The 14,231-nt window shown below is 50.4% G+C and overlaps 1 protein-coding gene across 1 annotated transcript in view; it reads left to right on the top strand.

Annotated features, from left to right (window-relative positions):
- Nucleotides 1-68: 68 nt before the first annotated feature.
- CCDC92B (coiled-coil domain containing 92B) overlaps nt 69-14,231 on the top strand; it is a 17,797-nt gene continuing 3,634 nt past the window's right edge. The window contains 5 exon segments of the mRNA XM_034641524.1: nt 69-276; nt 8,657-8,809; nt 12,246-12,293; nt 13,882-14,000; nt 14,002-14,231. The exon segment at nt 14,002-14,231 is cut by the window's right edge and continues 3,634 nt beyond it. Of these exon segments, the coding sequence (XP_034497415.1) occupies nt 8,680-8,809; nt 12,246-12,293; nt 13,882-14,000; nt 14,002-14,231 (527 nt within the window). The 5' untranslated portion in view covers nt 69-276; nt 8,657-8,679.

The following is a 14,231-nucleotide window of genomic DNA, read 5'->3' on the forward strand; positions in this document are numbered from 1 at the left end:
CCTCCCCCGCTCCCCCTACGGCTTGTTCGCCAGTTCCGGTCACGTTGCTGGGTGTTTACGCCTGGAGCCCGCCCCGGACCCCCCTCGGCGCCCCGGAGCCCCCCGGAGCCCTGGCCCGACAACCCCGCAGCCTCGCAGCAGCTGATGGCGCCGCAGCCCGAGCGGGTGCTGCGGAACCCCGGGCGCAGCTAGCGCGGGGAAGAAGAGCGCTTCCCCCCACCCAGCCTGGCCCGGACCCAGGGCCCCGCTGGCCCGTCGCTCCCTCAGGTCCCGAAGGTGAGGAGGCCGGTGGGTGTGGGGGGTGGACGGCGGGGTGGCCCCGGGCGGGGAGCAGCGGGGCCCGAGCTCCAGCTCCCCTGGGAGGGCTGGCACTGGGCTGGGCACCGCAGCGCGCGGGAGGCGGACAGGACCAGCGGGCTGCTGACAGAAGTTGTCCTCCGCAGCCCAGACTCAGGTCCTCACCGGCCCTGGCGAAGAGTCCAGAGCGGCCTGAGGTCGAGCCACCGCCACCTCCGGCCACCTTCCATCGCACACATCTTTTCTGCCTTCCTTTCCCTTTACTCCCTGGTACCCCTCTTCCCCGTGCTCCTTAGTCTCCATCTCCCCCTCTGCCTTCTCTGGGAGTCATATTGGAGGCATAATCAGGCAGAATACCAGACTGAAGGGGATGGGCGCTCCAGTTTCCTCATACATCCCACTCCTGTGTCCCTGGATCCTCAGCTTTGCCGAGTTTGGATGTCCTGAGATCTTGGGGGGGAGGGGGAAGCCATAGCCTAGGGGTAACAGAGGAGGAGGGGTTCTGGAGTGGAGAGGACCACAAGACCCTTGGAGAAGGTGGCTCCACCGCTGGCCAGGTGAGCCCACCTTGCCGAGGCCCAGACATTTGTGGAAGGCTGACTTCTTGTTCCCAACACAAGTCCCCAGGAGAGCCAAGGACTTGTGGGGTGGGGATGGGGTGAGGATTACTTTCTAATACATGCACTTACTTGCCCTGGTGATTCCCAATAACACTCAATTCATTCTCCCAGTTTCACCAACATTCGTTGTACACCTGTTCCATACAAAGGATTCCCAGAGACAAGGTCTTGCCCTCTGGTAGCTTATGGCTTAGAGCAGAAGCCAGGTAGGCACACACGGGATGGTGGGGGGGGGGAGCTGTAGAAGTGTGATACATGGCATAATGATGCCTGGGAAACAGAGATGGAAGAGAGTCATCCCAGCTTGGTGAGGGTCAGGGAAAAAACTTGGTAGCTTTTGAGAACTGCCTTGAAGGATGGGTCAGGTTTCAGGAGGCAGAGATAGGATGGTGGGATGTCCATCCATGTTTATAGAAGAGTTTATTGTGAGAGCAGTAAAAGGTAGAATCCCAAAAAGCAGGAGATCAGACTGCAAATGTGGACCGTGCTTAGATTTGAAGAGCCTTAACGCAGGGTGGGAACTCAATGGGGAGCTCCCACTTGCCAGCCACTACAGTTGTGTATACTGGGCAAGGTACTTACCCTGTTTGAGCCGCTGTTTCCTCATCTACAGAGTGGACATACTAATAGAACCTTCAGTGTAGGGTTGTTATAAAGGTAAATGAATTAGTATATGTAAAATGCTAAGAACAGTGCCAGCCATTTATTATTGTTATATAAATACTCTTACCTGTGCATTGATGATTATTTTAAGTTATTATTACCTGTGCCTCCATATCTGAGAAAGACTTCTTGAATTTCTGTTCTCCCTCTACCCTAGGCCTCAGAGTCAGGTAGTAAAGAGGAATAATGACTAAGAAAAATAAAGAACATAATTCATTTATGCATTTATTACCATGCCTGTCCTATCTAATGTACCTGCCATGGCTGTAAAAATGACAAAAATGAGTTTAACATTCTCCCTGAAACAAGAAAGCGTACTTTAAAAATTTTAACAAAATGTGGATATTAAGCGTTCAGAACCGTGCGAGGGTATTTGTTGACTCAATACTTTCAGTCTCAAAGAGAAAAGAAACACTAAGGACGAAATTGAAACTGGGACAAGAGAAGCAGACAGGGAGTGAGGGGTGGCAGAAAATGCAAACCTCACACAAGCAGACAGCAAGAGTCTTCAGTTCCTTTTCCACTCCCAGCCACTTTGTCTGCCTGAGGGTGAGATGGGGCAGCAGAGGCCAGAGGACACTGAGCAGATTAAGAGAGGGGGAGTGGTTAGGCCAAGGAAAGACTGGACTATAAAAGTGGTTTTCAGATTTTCGATTAGCAGAAGCCTTCGCTCCAATGAATTTGTATGTACAAGCCCATCAAAGTAAAGAGGGGTGAAAGTAGCAAAGCCTCCAGCCCTGCCTTGTGCCCCCAACCATTTTTGGCAACTTCTGAGACCCTTCTGCAGAACTCTGGGTGCTATAGGGCAAAATTTGCAAACCATTGATTAGGATGGTCCCAAAGACCCCACTGAGCCCTGAGTGTTATGATTCTTCACTTTCTGTGGTTCTTCCAACCCAAAGAACTCTAAGAAGTGGAAAGGGGAAAGAACTACAATTTCCTACTTGCCATGTCAGTTGGAGTCAGATAGCCGGAAAGAAAAGTGTGTACTCACAAGGTCCAAAAAGACAAGCAGAAGGTGAGGTTGTTTTCAGAAACCAGGAGCCCAGGCCTTAGAATTGTGCAAGTTTCAGACAGATGAGAGACATGTCAAAAGTACTTGGAATTAACTCTATAAACTTCAACCTTGTGTTACAGGTCCTTTTTTTATTTTTAAGTAAACAATTTTTAATGAACAGTTTTCATCAAGCTAGAAAATTAAAACAGAGAAGAACCTAGGAGCACCAGGAGAAGGTGGGCAGCAGAAATAATGCAGACTCTGAGGTGGTCAGGACAGTGGACAAAAGCAAGGGACCCTTCTCACTTTAACCTGTGAGGTTGGGCATCTCGGGCTGGATGTGAACAGAAGAGAAAACTGATAACTCTAACCTTTCAGCTGCTGCCACCAGCCTGGACCAAGTCCTCAGGCACAAGCTTCGTCTCAAGCCAGAGGGTTCCAGGACTGCATTTCTGTGACATGTGCATGTCTGTGACATTTCTATGACATTTTCCTGGCTTGGGCCTTCTGAAGTGTATATGACAGCCACACGTGAGAGGGCTGTGTTGTAGTTCCCCTTCCCCAACCCATTTCCCACTCTCCCCCAAACAAACTAAACAGTCATGTGTAAGAAAGAATATCTGCCAAGATCGTTTGTGACCCAAATTTCTGCCCTGAGAAGAGCAGCCTGCCTAGTTGGAAGCAAATCCTCAAGTCCTTCTGGGAAGGCTCAGAAACAGCTGGTTGGCTCAGCCTCTCACGGTGGCCAGGGTCCAGTCTCCAGGGCTGTGTGGAAAGGGCTTTTACTTTTCAGAAACACCTGTATTTCAGTGTTTGGGAGCAGACATTTTCTCTCTTCCTCATAAGAAGAGGCCCACATGCCTTCATCCTCCAGGTGCACACAGAACAGACACATAGGTGCAAGAGAAGCAGGAACCCCCCACAAGCATGTACACATACGTGCACTCCTTGAGGCACCCACAGTCTCGGGTACATGTGCAGACACACAGGCACACACATCTCAACATGGTTACACAGTAGCAGACACAGCTCATCTGTTTCTCCTCAGTTACGCACCAGGATATTTGACTGCCTACTTGACATCTATGTTTCCTTGCTTAGGTCTCTTGAGCATGTCAAATCTAACAAGTCTTAGGCTTGATCTTCCCTTCTCTGTAAACCTGCTCCTCCATCAGGTTGCCCCAGCTCCACAAACTCGCCCACTGGTGCATTCCACGAGTATTTACTGAGTATGTTCTATTTGCCAGATACTGTGCTAGGCACTAGGGAACAGGAGAAAACAAAACAGAGTCCTTCATCTTGTGTTGCCAACAATCTGGCAGAGGAAATAGGCAAGAAACAAAATGTAATATATTCGTGTGCTGATAAATTCATGGAAGAAAAACAATGCAGATTAAGGGAACGGAGAGTGGCAGAGGGCTCTATCTTAACTCTGGTAATCAGAGTAGGGCCCTAAGGAAGTGATATTTGAGCAGAATCCTGGAGGAGGATTCTGGCCATAAGGAGGAATAGGCCATAAGGGTATCTGGGTGAAGGATATTCCTGGGAGAGGGGACAGTACAGGCAGAGTCCCTGAGGCAAGAATGTGTTTGGCATGTTCAGGAAATGGTAAAGAGGCCAGAGTGGCTGGGGTGGAGCCAGCCGTGGGAGCACAGTAGTAGATGAGGGCAAACAGAGCCAGGGGCAATTGTATAGGATCTGATAAGAATTTTGGGTTAGGTATTAAGTGTGATGGGAAGCCGTTGGAGGGTTTTGAGTGGGGAGCAGGGAGACATGATTAGATTTGCTAAAGGAACCACAGCTGCTGCATAGCAAACAAAGAGTGGGAGTGGAAGCGAGAAGGCAGCCAGCAGGCTACTGTGGGGCACATCAGAGGGATGGCAGTAGCGGGCATAAGCGTGGCAGCAACGGAAATGGTGAGAACTGATTGGATTAAGCATACACATTTTCGAAGGTAGAGACAATTGGATTTGCAGATGGATTGGCTGTGGAATATGAAGGAAGAGAGGAATCAAAGATAACTCTTAAGTTCTTGGCCTGCTTAACTGAGCCAATTGGCAAAAACGGGTGCCATTTATCAAGATGGTAACTAGTGGGCGAGGTTTGTAAGATGAATGGCAAGAGCTCAGAATTGGGACTTGTAAATTTGAGGGACCCGTTAGACATCCAAATGGAGGTGTTACATAGTCAGTCTAGAGTGCAGGGGAGAGTTAGTGTAGGCGTCAGCATAGCGATAGTATCTACAGCCGTAGGATTAGACAAGGTCACCTAGGGAGTGATTAGAGATTAGAGATTAAAGAAGACGTCTATTGTGAAAGAAGTCTAATGTGAAAGATGAAGAAATGTAGAAAGAGACAGCAAATGTGCCTTCATACTTGAGTTGCCCAAACAGGAAAACTGGGAGACATCCTAAACATTCACCCTCCTGTCATCATGACTTCATCCAATCCATTCCCACATGCTGACAGTTCTACCCCCAAAATACACCTGGAACTTCTGTCTGTCTTCACCTCCATCATATGGTCCAGGCCTTTATCATTTCTCACCCTGACCACTGCTACATTCTCCCAGCTTACCTCCCGCATCCACTCTGCCCCCTCCAATCTCCCCTCCCCATAGGAGCCAGACTGATCTTTTAAAAATGCAGATCATATCATGTCCCTCCTCTGCTTAAAATCCTTTAATGACTTACCAATTCATTTAGTATTATTCCAAAATTCTTAGCATAGTTTACAAGACTCTGTGCAATCCTTCTCTAACTAACCTTGATCCTTCTCTTGCTAACATCGCTTCCTGCCACCCTCCCCTGATACCTTACACTTCAATCCTCACCAGCAGTGACAATGTCTCTGTTCCTCCGAAGAGACCACATGAAGCACTTAGCACAAAGCTTGGCACATAGTAGGCACTGAATAAACGTAAGCTATCATTATTAGCCTACCTCAGGACTTTCACAAATGCTGTTTCTGTTGGGAATGCTCTTCCCTTTATTCTTATTCTCACTCCTACCCCTCCAAGTCTGTGTTAGTTTTCTATTGCCGCACAACAAATTTCCACAAACTAAGTGGCTTAAAACAGCATAAATGTGTTATCTCACAGTTTCCAAGGATCTGTAGTCTGGCATATTTTTGCTGGGTCCTCTGCTCAGGGCCTCGAACAGCTCAAATTAAGGCTGGCTGCATTCTCATCTGAAGGCTCAACTAAGGAAAAGACCCACTTCCAAGATCCCTTCAGTACTTGGTAGAAATGACGTCCCTGCAGCTGTCAAACTGAAGTCCTCATTGCTAGCTGTCTGCCAGGACCACCCTCAGCTACCGGCAGCCTCTCTCAGGTCTTCGCCTTGTGGCTGCCTCCCTGGGCTGCCTCACAGCACAGTGGTCTCCCCTTCAAGGCCAGCAGCATCATTTCCCTCAGGCCTCAGATGTTTTCCTTCAGTACAGGCCCTAGGAACTGGCTGCCCAGAATAATCTCCCTTTCGACTAACTCAGAGTCAATTGATTGCAGACCATTATTACATTGCAAAATCCCTTCATTTTTGTCATATAATCTAATCATAGGAGAGAAATCCATCACATTCAAAGTCCCACCTGCACTCAAAGAAAGGGGATGATGCAGGAGGGCATATTCACCAGGGGCTGAGAATCTTGGGGACCAACTTAGAATTCTGCCTGCCACAAGGTCTTGGCTTAAAATCATTTCCTTCAAGAGACTTTGCCCCCAAATCTAAAGTAGGTCCCACTTTATATTCTTCCACATTACCCTGTATGTTTCTTTAATGGTGCTCTTCATAGATTATAATGGTATACTTTTCATATTATTGTTTGTTTAACGCATTTATTTGTTTGTTTGATTCTTCTCATCCTGTGAGCTCCATGAGAGCAAGAATTTTGTTTTGTTCATCACCGTGTCTTCCATACCCCCATAGTTGGAAATAAGTAGATCATTGAATGTATGAACAAATAAATGAGCAAATCAAGACAAGGAGTAACCTACTTGCACACTAGACGGAGAAACTATCCTAAGACTGTTACCATTAGCCCCATTTTACAGAGAAGGGAAAAAAGAGAGGTTAACTTTCTTGCCCAAAGTCACACAGCAGGTAACGAAAGACTCAGAATTCAAACCTAGGACTGTTCTCAGTGTGAATATTGGGAACCTACTTTGGATTCAGAAGACTCGGTTAGAGACTTGGGCCCACCACCACTTACTGACTACATGAACTGGCACAAATCACTTCGGCTCTCACTCTGTTTCTTTATTTGTGAAATGGGGGTGGTAATATCTACTGAAGAGTGGTTAGCAGAAGTAAGACAATGCGTTATAAAGTTCTTAAACATAGCAGATGGTCAGTCAATGTAGCCAGTGGTTCCCACAGGCCAAAGGGCCACCCCCTGGAGAAATGAGAGGCCTCTTTGGTTGGATTAAGGGAGTACAAGGAAAGGGAGCCCAGGAGACCAACCTATGAATGTGAGTTTCTCAGGTGCACATGCTTGATGCTACCCTACAAGTGAAAGTCTGGATTTGCAGGGACTTATATCAAAGTCAATCAGGAGGGCACCATTTGCCATAAAGAGTGGTCCATCACCTGGCCTCTCTCTCCCTGGCCCAGGGAATTCCTGGGGCAGGTAGAAACAGCTCCTTCAAAAGCTTAGGGAGGGGGACACCGGGCTAGGTCAGTCGGTTGAGCATCAGACTTCGGGTTCAGGCTCAGATTCATGGTCTTGGGGTCATGGGATGGAACCCTGTGTTGGGCTCTGCAGTCAGTGGGGAGCCTGCTTGAAGATTCTCTCCTTCTGCCCCTCCCCACACTTGCACGCTCTCTCTCTCAAATAAATAAAAAAACTTAAAAAAAAAAAAAGCACCTTAGGGAGTCCCTGGCAGAAAAGGCATGAACTCTGCCTCCTTTCTGCCCTCTGCTTATGTTTCTCCAGGATGGTGGTCATCACAGGAAGGACTTCCTGGGAAAGGGATGGGGTCAAAAGGAGGAGGGCTGCAAAGCCAGGGCATCATTAAGATTCAGGGGTGCAGAGCTCCCCTCGCTTCACAGTGTCTTATGTGTCCACCATGGAATCACTTGCATGGGTCTCCTTATCAACCTTTCCCACTCCTCTTTTTTTTTTTTTGAAGATTTTATTTTTAAGTAATCTCCACACCCAACATGGCTTGAATTCACAACCCCAAGATCAAGAGTTGCATGCTTTACCAACTGAGCCAGCCACTCTCCTTTTAAAAAGGGACTCTGGGGCGCCTGGGTGGCACAGTGGTTAAGCTTCTGCCTTCGGCTCAGGGCGTGATCCCGGCGTTGCGGGATCGAGCCCCACATCAGGCTCCTCCGCTATGAGCCTGCTTCTTCCTCTCCCACTCCCCCTGCTTGTGTTCCCTCTCTCTCTGGCTGTCTCTATCTCTATCGAATAAATAAATAAAATTTAAAAAAAAAATTCTTTAAAAAGGGACTCTGCCACCTGCCTTCAGCCCAGAGTTGGTGTTAGTAAAGTACTCATCAGATCTTCCTCCTCTGTGACCTAGAGGAGCCCAGAGTGCTGGGTTAAGGTTAAGTCAGAGAAATGGAGCTGAACCGGAAGAGGGTGTGCTCTAACCATCATCCTGGTCTACCAGCCGGTGGGCACCCTTGAACTGGGATGCTGGTGGGATGGGTTTTTCCACCCCACAACTCCCTCAGTTTAGCCACAAGAAAACCAAGAGCCCAGAGAGGGAGAGGGCTTGCCCAAAGCTAGTTAAGAAGCAGGCTACAGCCCACCTCTGTCTCTCTTCACTGACTTTGCAGCTCCATTTGTGTTCCTCTCTGAGAAGCAGAAAGGCTAAAGTTACATGCAGGCAGGGGCATGCAGCCACTTCCCTCCAGGCCTCTGGTTCTTCATCTGTTAAATGGGAATATCTTCCCTGACAACACCCGCGTGGCGCTTCAGTGAGTAAACACGGGGGAAACGAGCGCAGCCGTAGAACCCTCTGCCTGGTGGCAATAGGAGTCCCAATTGCAGGAGACTCTGAGGGATCTGAGGGTGGGCAGGGCAGATGGGCCCACAAGATGTGGGTCTACCTTATCATCTTCCCCCCGCAGGCGGGGCCCAGGCCTAGGTTGCCATGGATACCGTGTCCCTGGAGCATCAGATCCAGAGTGTGCAACGCCACATCAGCTTCCTGAAAAAGGAGCAGATGGCCCTGCTGCGAGACCTGCACCTGGAAATCCTGAGGCTGCAGAAACGCTGTTCAGGTGAGGCCGCAGGGATGGGGGGCTGTGGGGGAGGGGTGGGGGGGCAGATCATGGAAGACCATGACAAGTATCAGGACAGCTAAGAAATTTGGCCTGTCCTCCTGGGTGGTGGGGAGGCACTGAAGGTTTCTGAAGAGCATTATGCTGCATTACGAAACTTGAAACTTGGCAATTTTATGGAAGATGAACTGGAGGGGAAGGGAGGCAGGGAGACTCGTGATGGGGCCGATGAAATAGTCCGGGAAGAGATGAAAGGGGTAGAAAGGGGAAGACCAGTGGGAGACAGGGTGAAGGAAAGGACTTGGCAACCAATCAGATTTGTGAACAAGACAGAAGGAGGCACCAAGAATGAAGCCAAACCCCAGCCCTGACCTCTGCTCTTGGACCTCAGCTTCAGCTGCCTGGCCCTCTCCGAGGCTGGGCTCTGGCCCAAGTACTCACCCAGGCTGAGTCTCCAAGTACAGCTTCAGAGTCAGTGACTCATAGAATGTGTTAGTTGAAACAGGCCAACATCTTCTTATACAAGAAGATAAACTGAGACCCGAAGAGAGAGAGAGAGTGCCACACAATATGCTAGTGACAGAGCCAAGATCAGACCCCAGAGCGCCAGACTCGCAGGTGTGCGTGCCTCTGCAGACTATCTCCCCAACATGCTCAGGCTCCTACCTTCCTTCCAGCCTCTGCTCATGGGAGGCCCCCCATTCTCTAGACGTAAACTGAGTGACCTGCCTGGCTTCTCACTCTGTGGCATGAGAAGCTGGCCGTCCTGACTCTCAGCCACCACGCCCTCCATATACAGAGTCAGCTGCTACATTCCTAGGCCAGGCTCCCTGCAATCTCCCCCGAAGCCTGGATGGCAGCAGAGGCCAGCCCACCAGACACGGATGGCCCACACCGACTCACCCCTGCCTGATGCCCTTGCCTGATGCATTTTTTCATTGCAGTGACAACATTAAAGGAACATCAGAATGAGTATACCCTAAGGCCCTATAGCTCTTGCGCTAATTTCTTTTTGCTTTGTCCTAATTCTGAAGACCTGGGTCCTTCCACTCAGGACATAATCCAGGATCCCAGGAAAGTGTGACAGGCTGGAACAGACCCCACCACCCTTCCCAGCTGGGTACGGGGCTGCAGCCTCTTGGCTATTGATTAAGGAGATAAAAATAACTCTGGGCTGGCCTGGAGCAGCCACTCTTGGGGATGAAATAACTGAATAAGGCCTTTCTTCCAAGGGGGTGGAGGAGTGAGGGGAAGGGAGCAGAACAAAGATTTTTTCAAGGAGATTAAACAGGGACTCAGAGGGATGCCTGGCTGGCTCAGTCGGTAGAGCATGGGACTCTTAATCTCACGGTTGTAAATTCAATCCCCTTGTTGGGCGTGGAGCCCTTTAAAAAATAAAATAAATTTAACATATATATATAGGGGCACCTGAGTGGCTCAATCGGTTGAGTTGAGCATCCAGCTTGCTTTCGGCTCAGGTCATAATCTCAGGGTCTTGAGATCGAGCTCTGCATGGGCTTTCCCTCCGCCTCTCCCCTGGTTTGAGGCCTCTTTCTCAAATAAAATAAATAAATAAATAAATAAATAATATCTTTAAATATATATATATAAATAAAATATACTGAGACTCAGAGGCTGGGAAGGGGATAGGAGAGGGGATGAAATAGTGCAGGAACCAAGTGGGCAGGGCTTCAGAAAAAGCCTGCTAAAAAGGGGTGCCCCTCAGACTGAAGGGGTTTGAGAGATGGGTGGGTGCATTCTCGGTGGTGCGGCAGCCTGGATGATAACAAGAACGGCCCCATGTATTCAGCACTGACTCAGCCCTGGGTTGGGCCCTCTGTTTATTTTCTCTAATTTAATCCTAGCAATAGGCCCTTGAGAGGCAGGTGTGATTTTGTCCCCATTTCACGGATGAGAATACCAAGACTCAGAGAGGTGACGTTACTGGCCCAAGTCACACAGGGTATCTGACCTCACTGCATGCTCTTCTAAAGGTGGGGACTCTGGCCAGAAGATGGGCAGGGAGATTTGATGGATGGGGGACCGGAGCCCAACTAGGAGTCTATCTCTCCTCTCTCATCTTCCCTGATTAAGGGAAAAACCAGCCCCCTGGGAGGTAGTGGCAGAGCCAAATCCCTTGGGCTACTCAGGGGCCTTGCAGGAGGGGCCAAGTTGGCTGAAGGAAGCCCTGGAGGATAGAGGCATCAGGGTCCTCCCTGGGGCTCCAGGAAGGAGGTTCAGACTCAGGTCACAGCAAAAGGCCCAGGTACCCTGGCTCTCGGTCTCCTAGCAACACTTGGCCTCCCAAGGGAAGAGCCAGTGAGGAGGGGCAGACAGAGGGCCCACAAGGCTAGACTCCCAGAGGTTTGCCACCTTATCCCACACCCAGGTTCACACCTTCTCCGTTTAGGCACCAGAGTGCATCCCTGCAAGTACACACACTTTCTTCAGAGATGCCCTCTGTCACCAGCCACTGCCGGGCTCCCTCCTGCCCTTTTCCCAGCTGAGCCATGGTGGAGTTGGGCGAGTTGGGGTGGGGCTGAAAAAATGATCAAACTCAGCTGGCCGAGGGATGGGGCACTTTGGGCGGTAAGGAATGGGGACTGGGAAGACAGGGAGGCTCAGGGGTGGTGGCTGGGCTGCCAGCACCCTGAAGGAAACCTCTCAACGCCCGCACCCTTAGCGGGCTGACCCCGCCCCCTCAGCACCAAGGCAAGCGCCATGTAGGCCTTCCATCACCAGGTGGCGCTGTCCTCCTCGAAGCCCCTCTCCTTGCCTTGTGGAATATGGCGGAAAACAGGCCTTGGAACGGAGCAGGGCTGGTGTTCAGAAAATAACAGAGGCACAGCCGTACTGGCTGTGAAAATAGTGAAACGCATGTGCCCTATTGGTAAACAGCCACTGCCCTGACTCCCCCTTCACGGTCCCCAAGCAGCCCAGGACCCTCCAGTCTTCCCACATCCACCAACTAAACCCTAAAGGGGGCTGATCCCTGCACAGCAGGGGTCCTCCATAGTGGCTCTGATTGGCTGTCGTGTTAGATATTTGTATATCACAGCTGGGAAGGAGCAAATACTTCCCCAGCCCCAAAAGTAAGTCAGGATCCTCAGTCCAAGGGTTGAACTAACCTCCAAACACAGCCCATCGCGCTTGCGCTGGAAAGATCTCTGGGCTTAGAATCAGGCCAATCAGGCTCAGGCTGTGCCTTGCACCTCTCTTCATCTCTTCCCCTCACTGGACTGCTGTAAAATGGTTTAGATGGTTTCTATGGATGCTAAGGTTGCCACTTTTACTGAGTTGTGATTCCCTGATCTCTCTCCCACCCTCTCTCTCTCTCTGTCTCTGTCTCTCTCTCTCACTCACACCACACACACACACACACACACACACACACACACACACACACACTGCCTTTTCTTTTCTCTTCTCTCCCCAGAACTGACTCGTGACCTGGAGATGAGAGAGGCCCAAGCTCATCAGCAAGGTAAGAGAAGGATGACTGGTAGGGAAATGCCATGCGGGCCCAACAGGTCACCTTTTCCCCACCACTTAGTTGGACCCAAGCCTTCTCTGTCCCCAGTCCAGACATGGGGGACAGCCACTCCTCAGCTTGAACAGAGTGCAGGATGTCAGCCCCGTTTGCCTACTCATCTGGGTGACATGTTGATGTGCTGCTCATAGGTCAGGAGCTGCATACGTGACCAAGACTTAGGCATGGAGAACCAGCTGAAGTTTAAGGTAAAATGTTGAGAGCCCCATAAATCGCTTTGCATTTTCACACCTAAAGATCTAAGCATTTATAGACTTGAACGAATTCTGCTGACTTCTTTAAGTGGCAACCAGGGGAAACCTCTTGATGCCTCTGTACTTGGAGGAAGGGGACATACATCCCAAACACCAGTTCTGTAACAACAGCAACCTTCACCCCACCTACTATCCTTCCTCTGTAAGGGTTTCTGAGGTCATCTGAGCTCAAGGTATTGCCCAGTGTCCTGGTTTTTATCTTCTCTCTCAGTGGGTTTAAGCTCCCTTTCTTTGTTCCCCTACCACTTGTTGATTTTCATATCCTTTCTGGAGTCACCTTTTGCCTACCTTTGTCACCTTTCAGGTGACAGCTATCTCTGTCTCTACAAATATTCACATGTGTTAATCCCAGGATATGTTGCCTGCTGAAATGGAGCTCATGATCCCAGAGACAGGGGTCCTCAACTCTGTGGGTACATTAGAATCACCTGGGCACATTGAAGAAGTGCCAGGTCCCAGGTGTAATCCCAGAGATCCTGATTCAATTGGTCTTTGTTAGGGCCCAGGAAACTATTTTTTAAAGCTCTCTGCGGGGCCAATATATAACCACTGTTGAAAGTGCAGTGGGCAAAGGCAACAATAAATAACACGCATAAATTGCAAAATGTAACAAATGCTCTAGGAAAGAAACAGCAAGCTCCAGGGCGCACTGATTCCCCTTTCCTGTCCACATTCCCGGGTCCCAGGTCTTTCAGTCCCTCACTCTTGCACGTTTCTCCTACCCTGGGGCTTTTGCACAGGTTCCTCTGTGCAAAGCACCCTCCTCTCAAGCTCTTCACTACTTAACTCCAGCTCATTCTTCCAACTCCTGCTAGCCTAAAGTGGCTCTTCTATTGAGAAGCCCGATTAGGTCACAGTCTCCTGTGAGTCACGGCATTGACACATGTCACAGATGCAACCTCACATTCATTTTGTGATTATGTACTATACCTCTCCCACTATGCTTGGTGTAAGCTTCGTGAGGAATGTTTTATTATCCACCATATCCCCTATGCCTAGAATAATGCATATAGTAAGGGTTCAACAAATATTTGTGGCACGCATAAATGGTCAGGGAGGGTTTTGCATTGAAGCTGAAACCTGATGAATTAGAGAGGCCAGAGGGTAGGTAGGATAGGTGCAAGGGCCCCGAGGAAGAGAAAGGAAGGCCCAGCGTAGCCCATGACTGGGGACGGAGGGAGGTGCGGGGCTCCGTAACGTGGATCCAGGAGCTATGCAGGGTCGGCCAGGCGGAGACCATTACCCCTCCTCTCCATCTGCCCTCCCAGAGGCGGCGTCCCAGGAGCTGGAGAGCAAGTGCCGAGCGCTGGAGTCTCAGCTGGCCGCGCGGACGGCTGCCAACGCCGAGCTGCGGCGGGAGGTGGCGCAGCGCGAGGCGCTGGTGTCCGGCGCTGCGATGCAGCCTGCGCGCGGAGGAGCGCCGCTTCCTGGAGGAGTTGCGGCGCCGCAGCCACCGTGCCACCGTGCTAGGCACCGAGCTGCAGAAGCACAGCGAGGCGGCCGCCTACCTCTCCTGCCAGCTGCACGCGGCGCGCCAGAAACTGCAGACTCCGCGCCCAGAGCCCGGCACCGCCGCCGCCGAGTCCCGGCCCCGCCGGCGCGCACAGCGGGCCCGCCG

The sequence above is a fragment of the Ailuropoda melanoleuca genome, chromosome 13 (assembly GCF_002007445.2).
Source record: "Ailuropoda melanoleuca isolate Jingjing chromosome 13, ASM200744v2, whole genome shotgun sequence".
Lineage (NCBI taxonomy): Eukaryota > Metazoa > Chordata > Mammalia > Carnivora > Ursidae > Ailuropoda > Ailuropoda melanoleuca.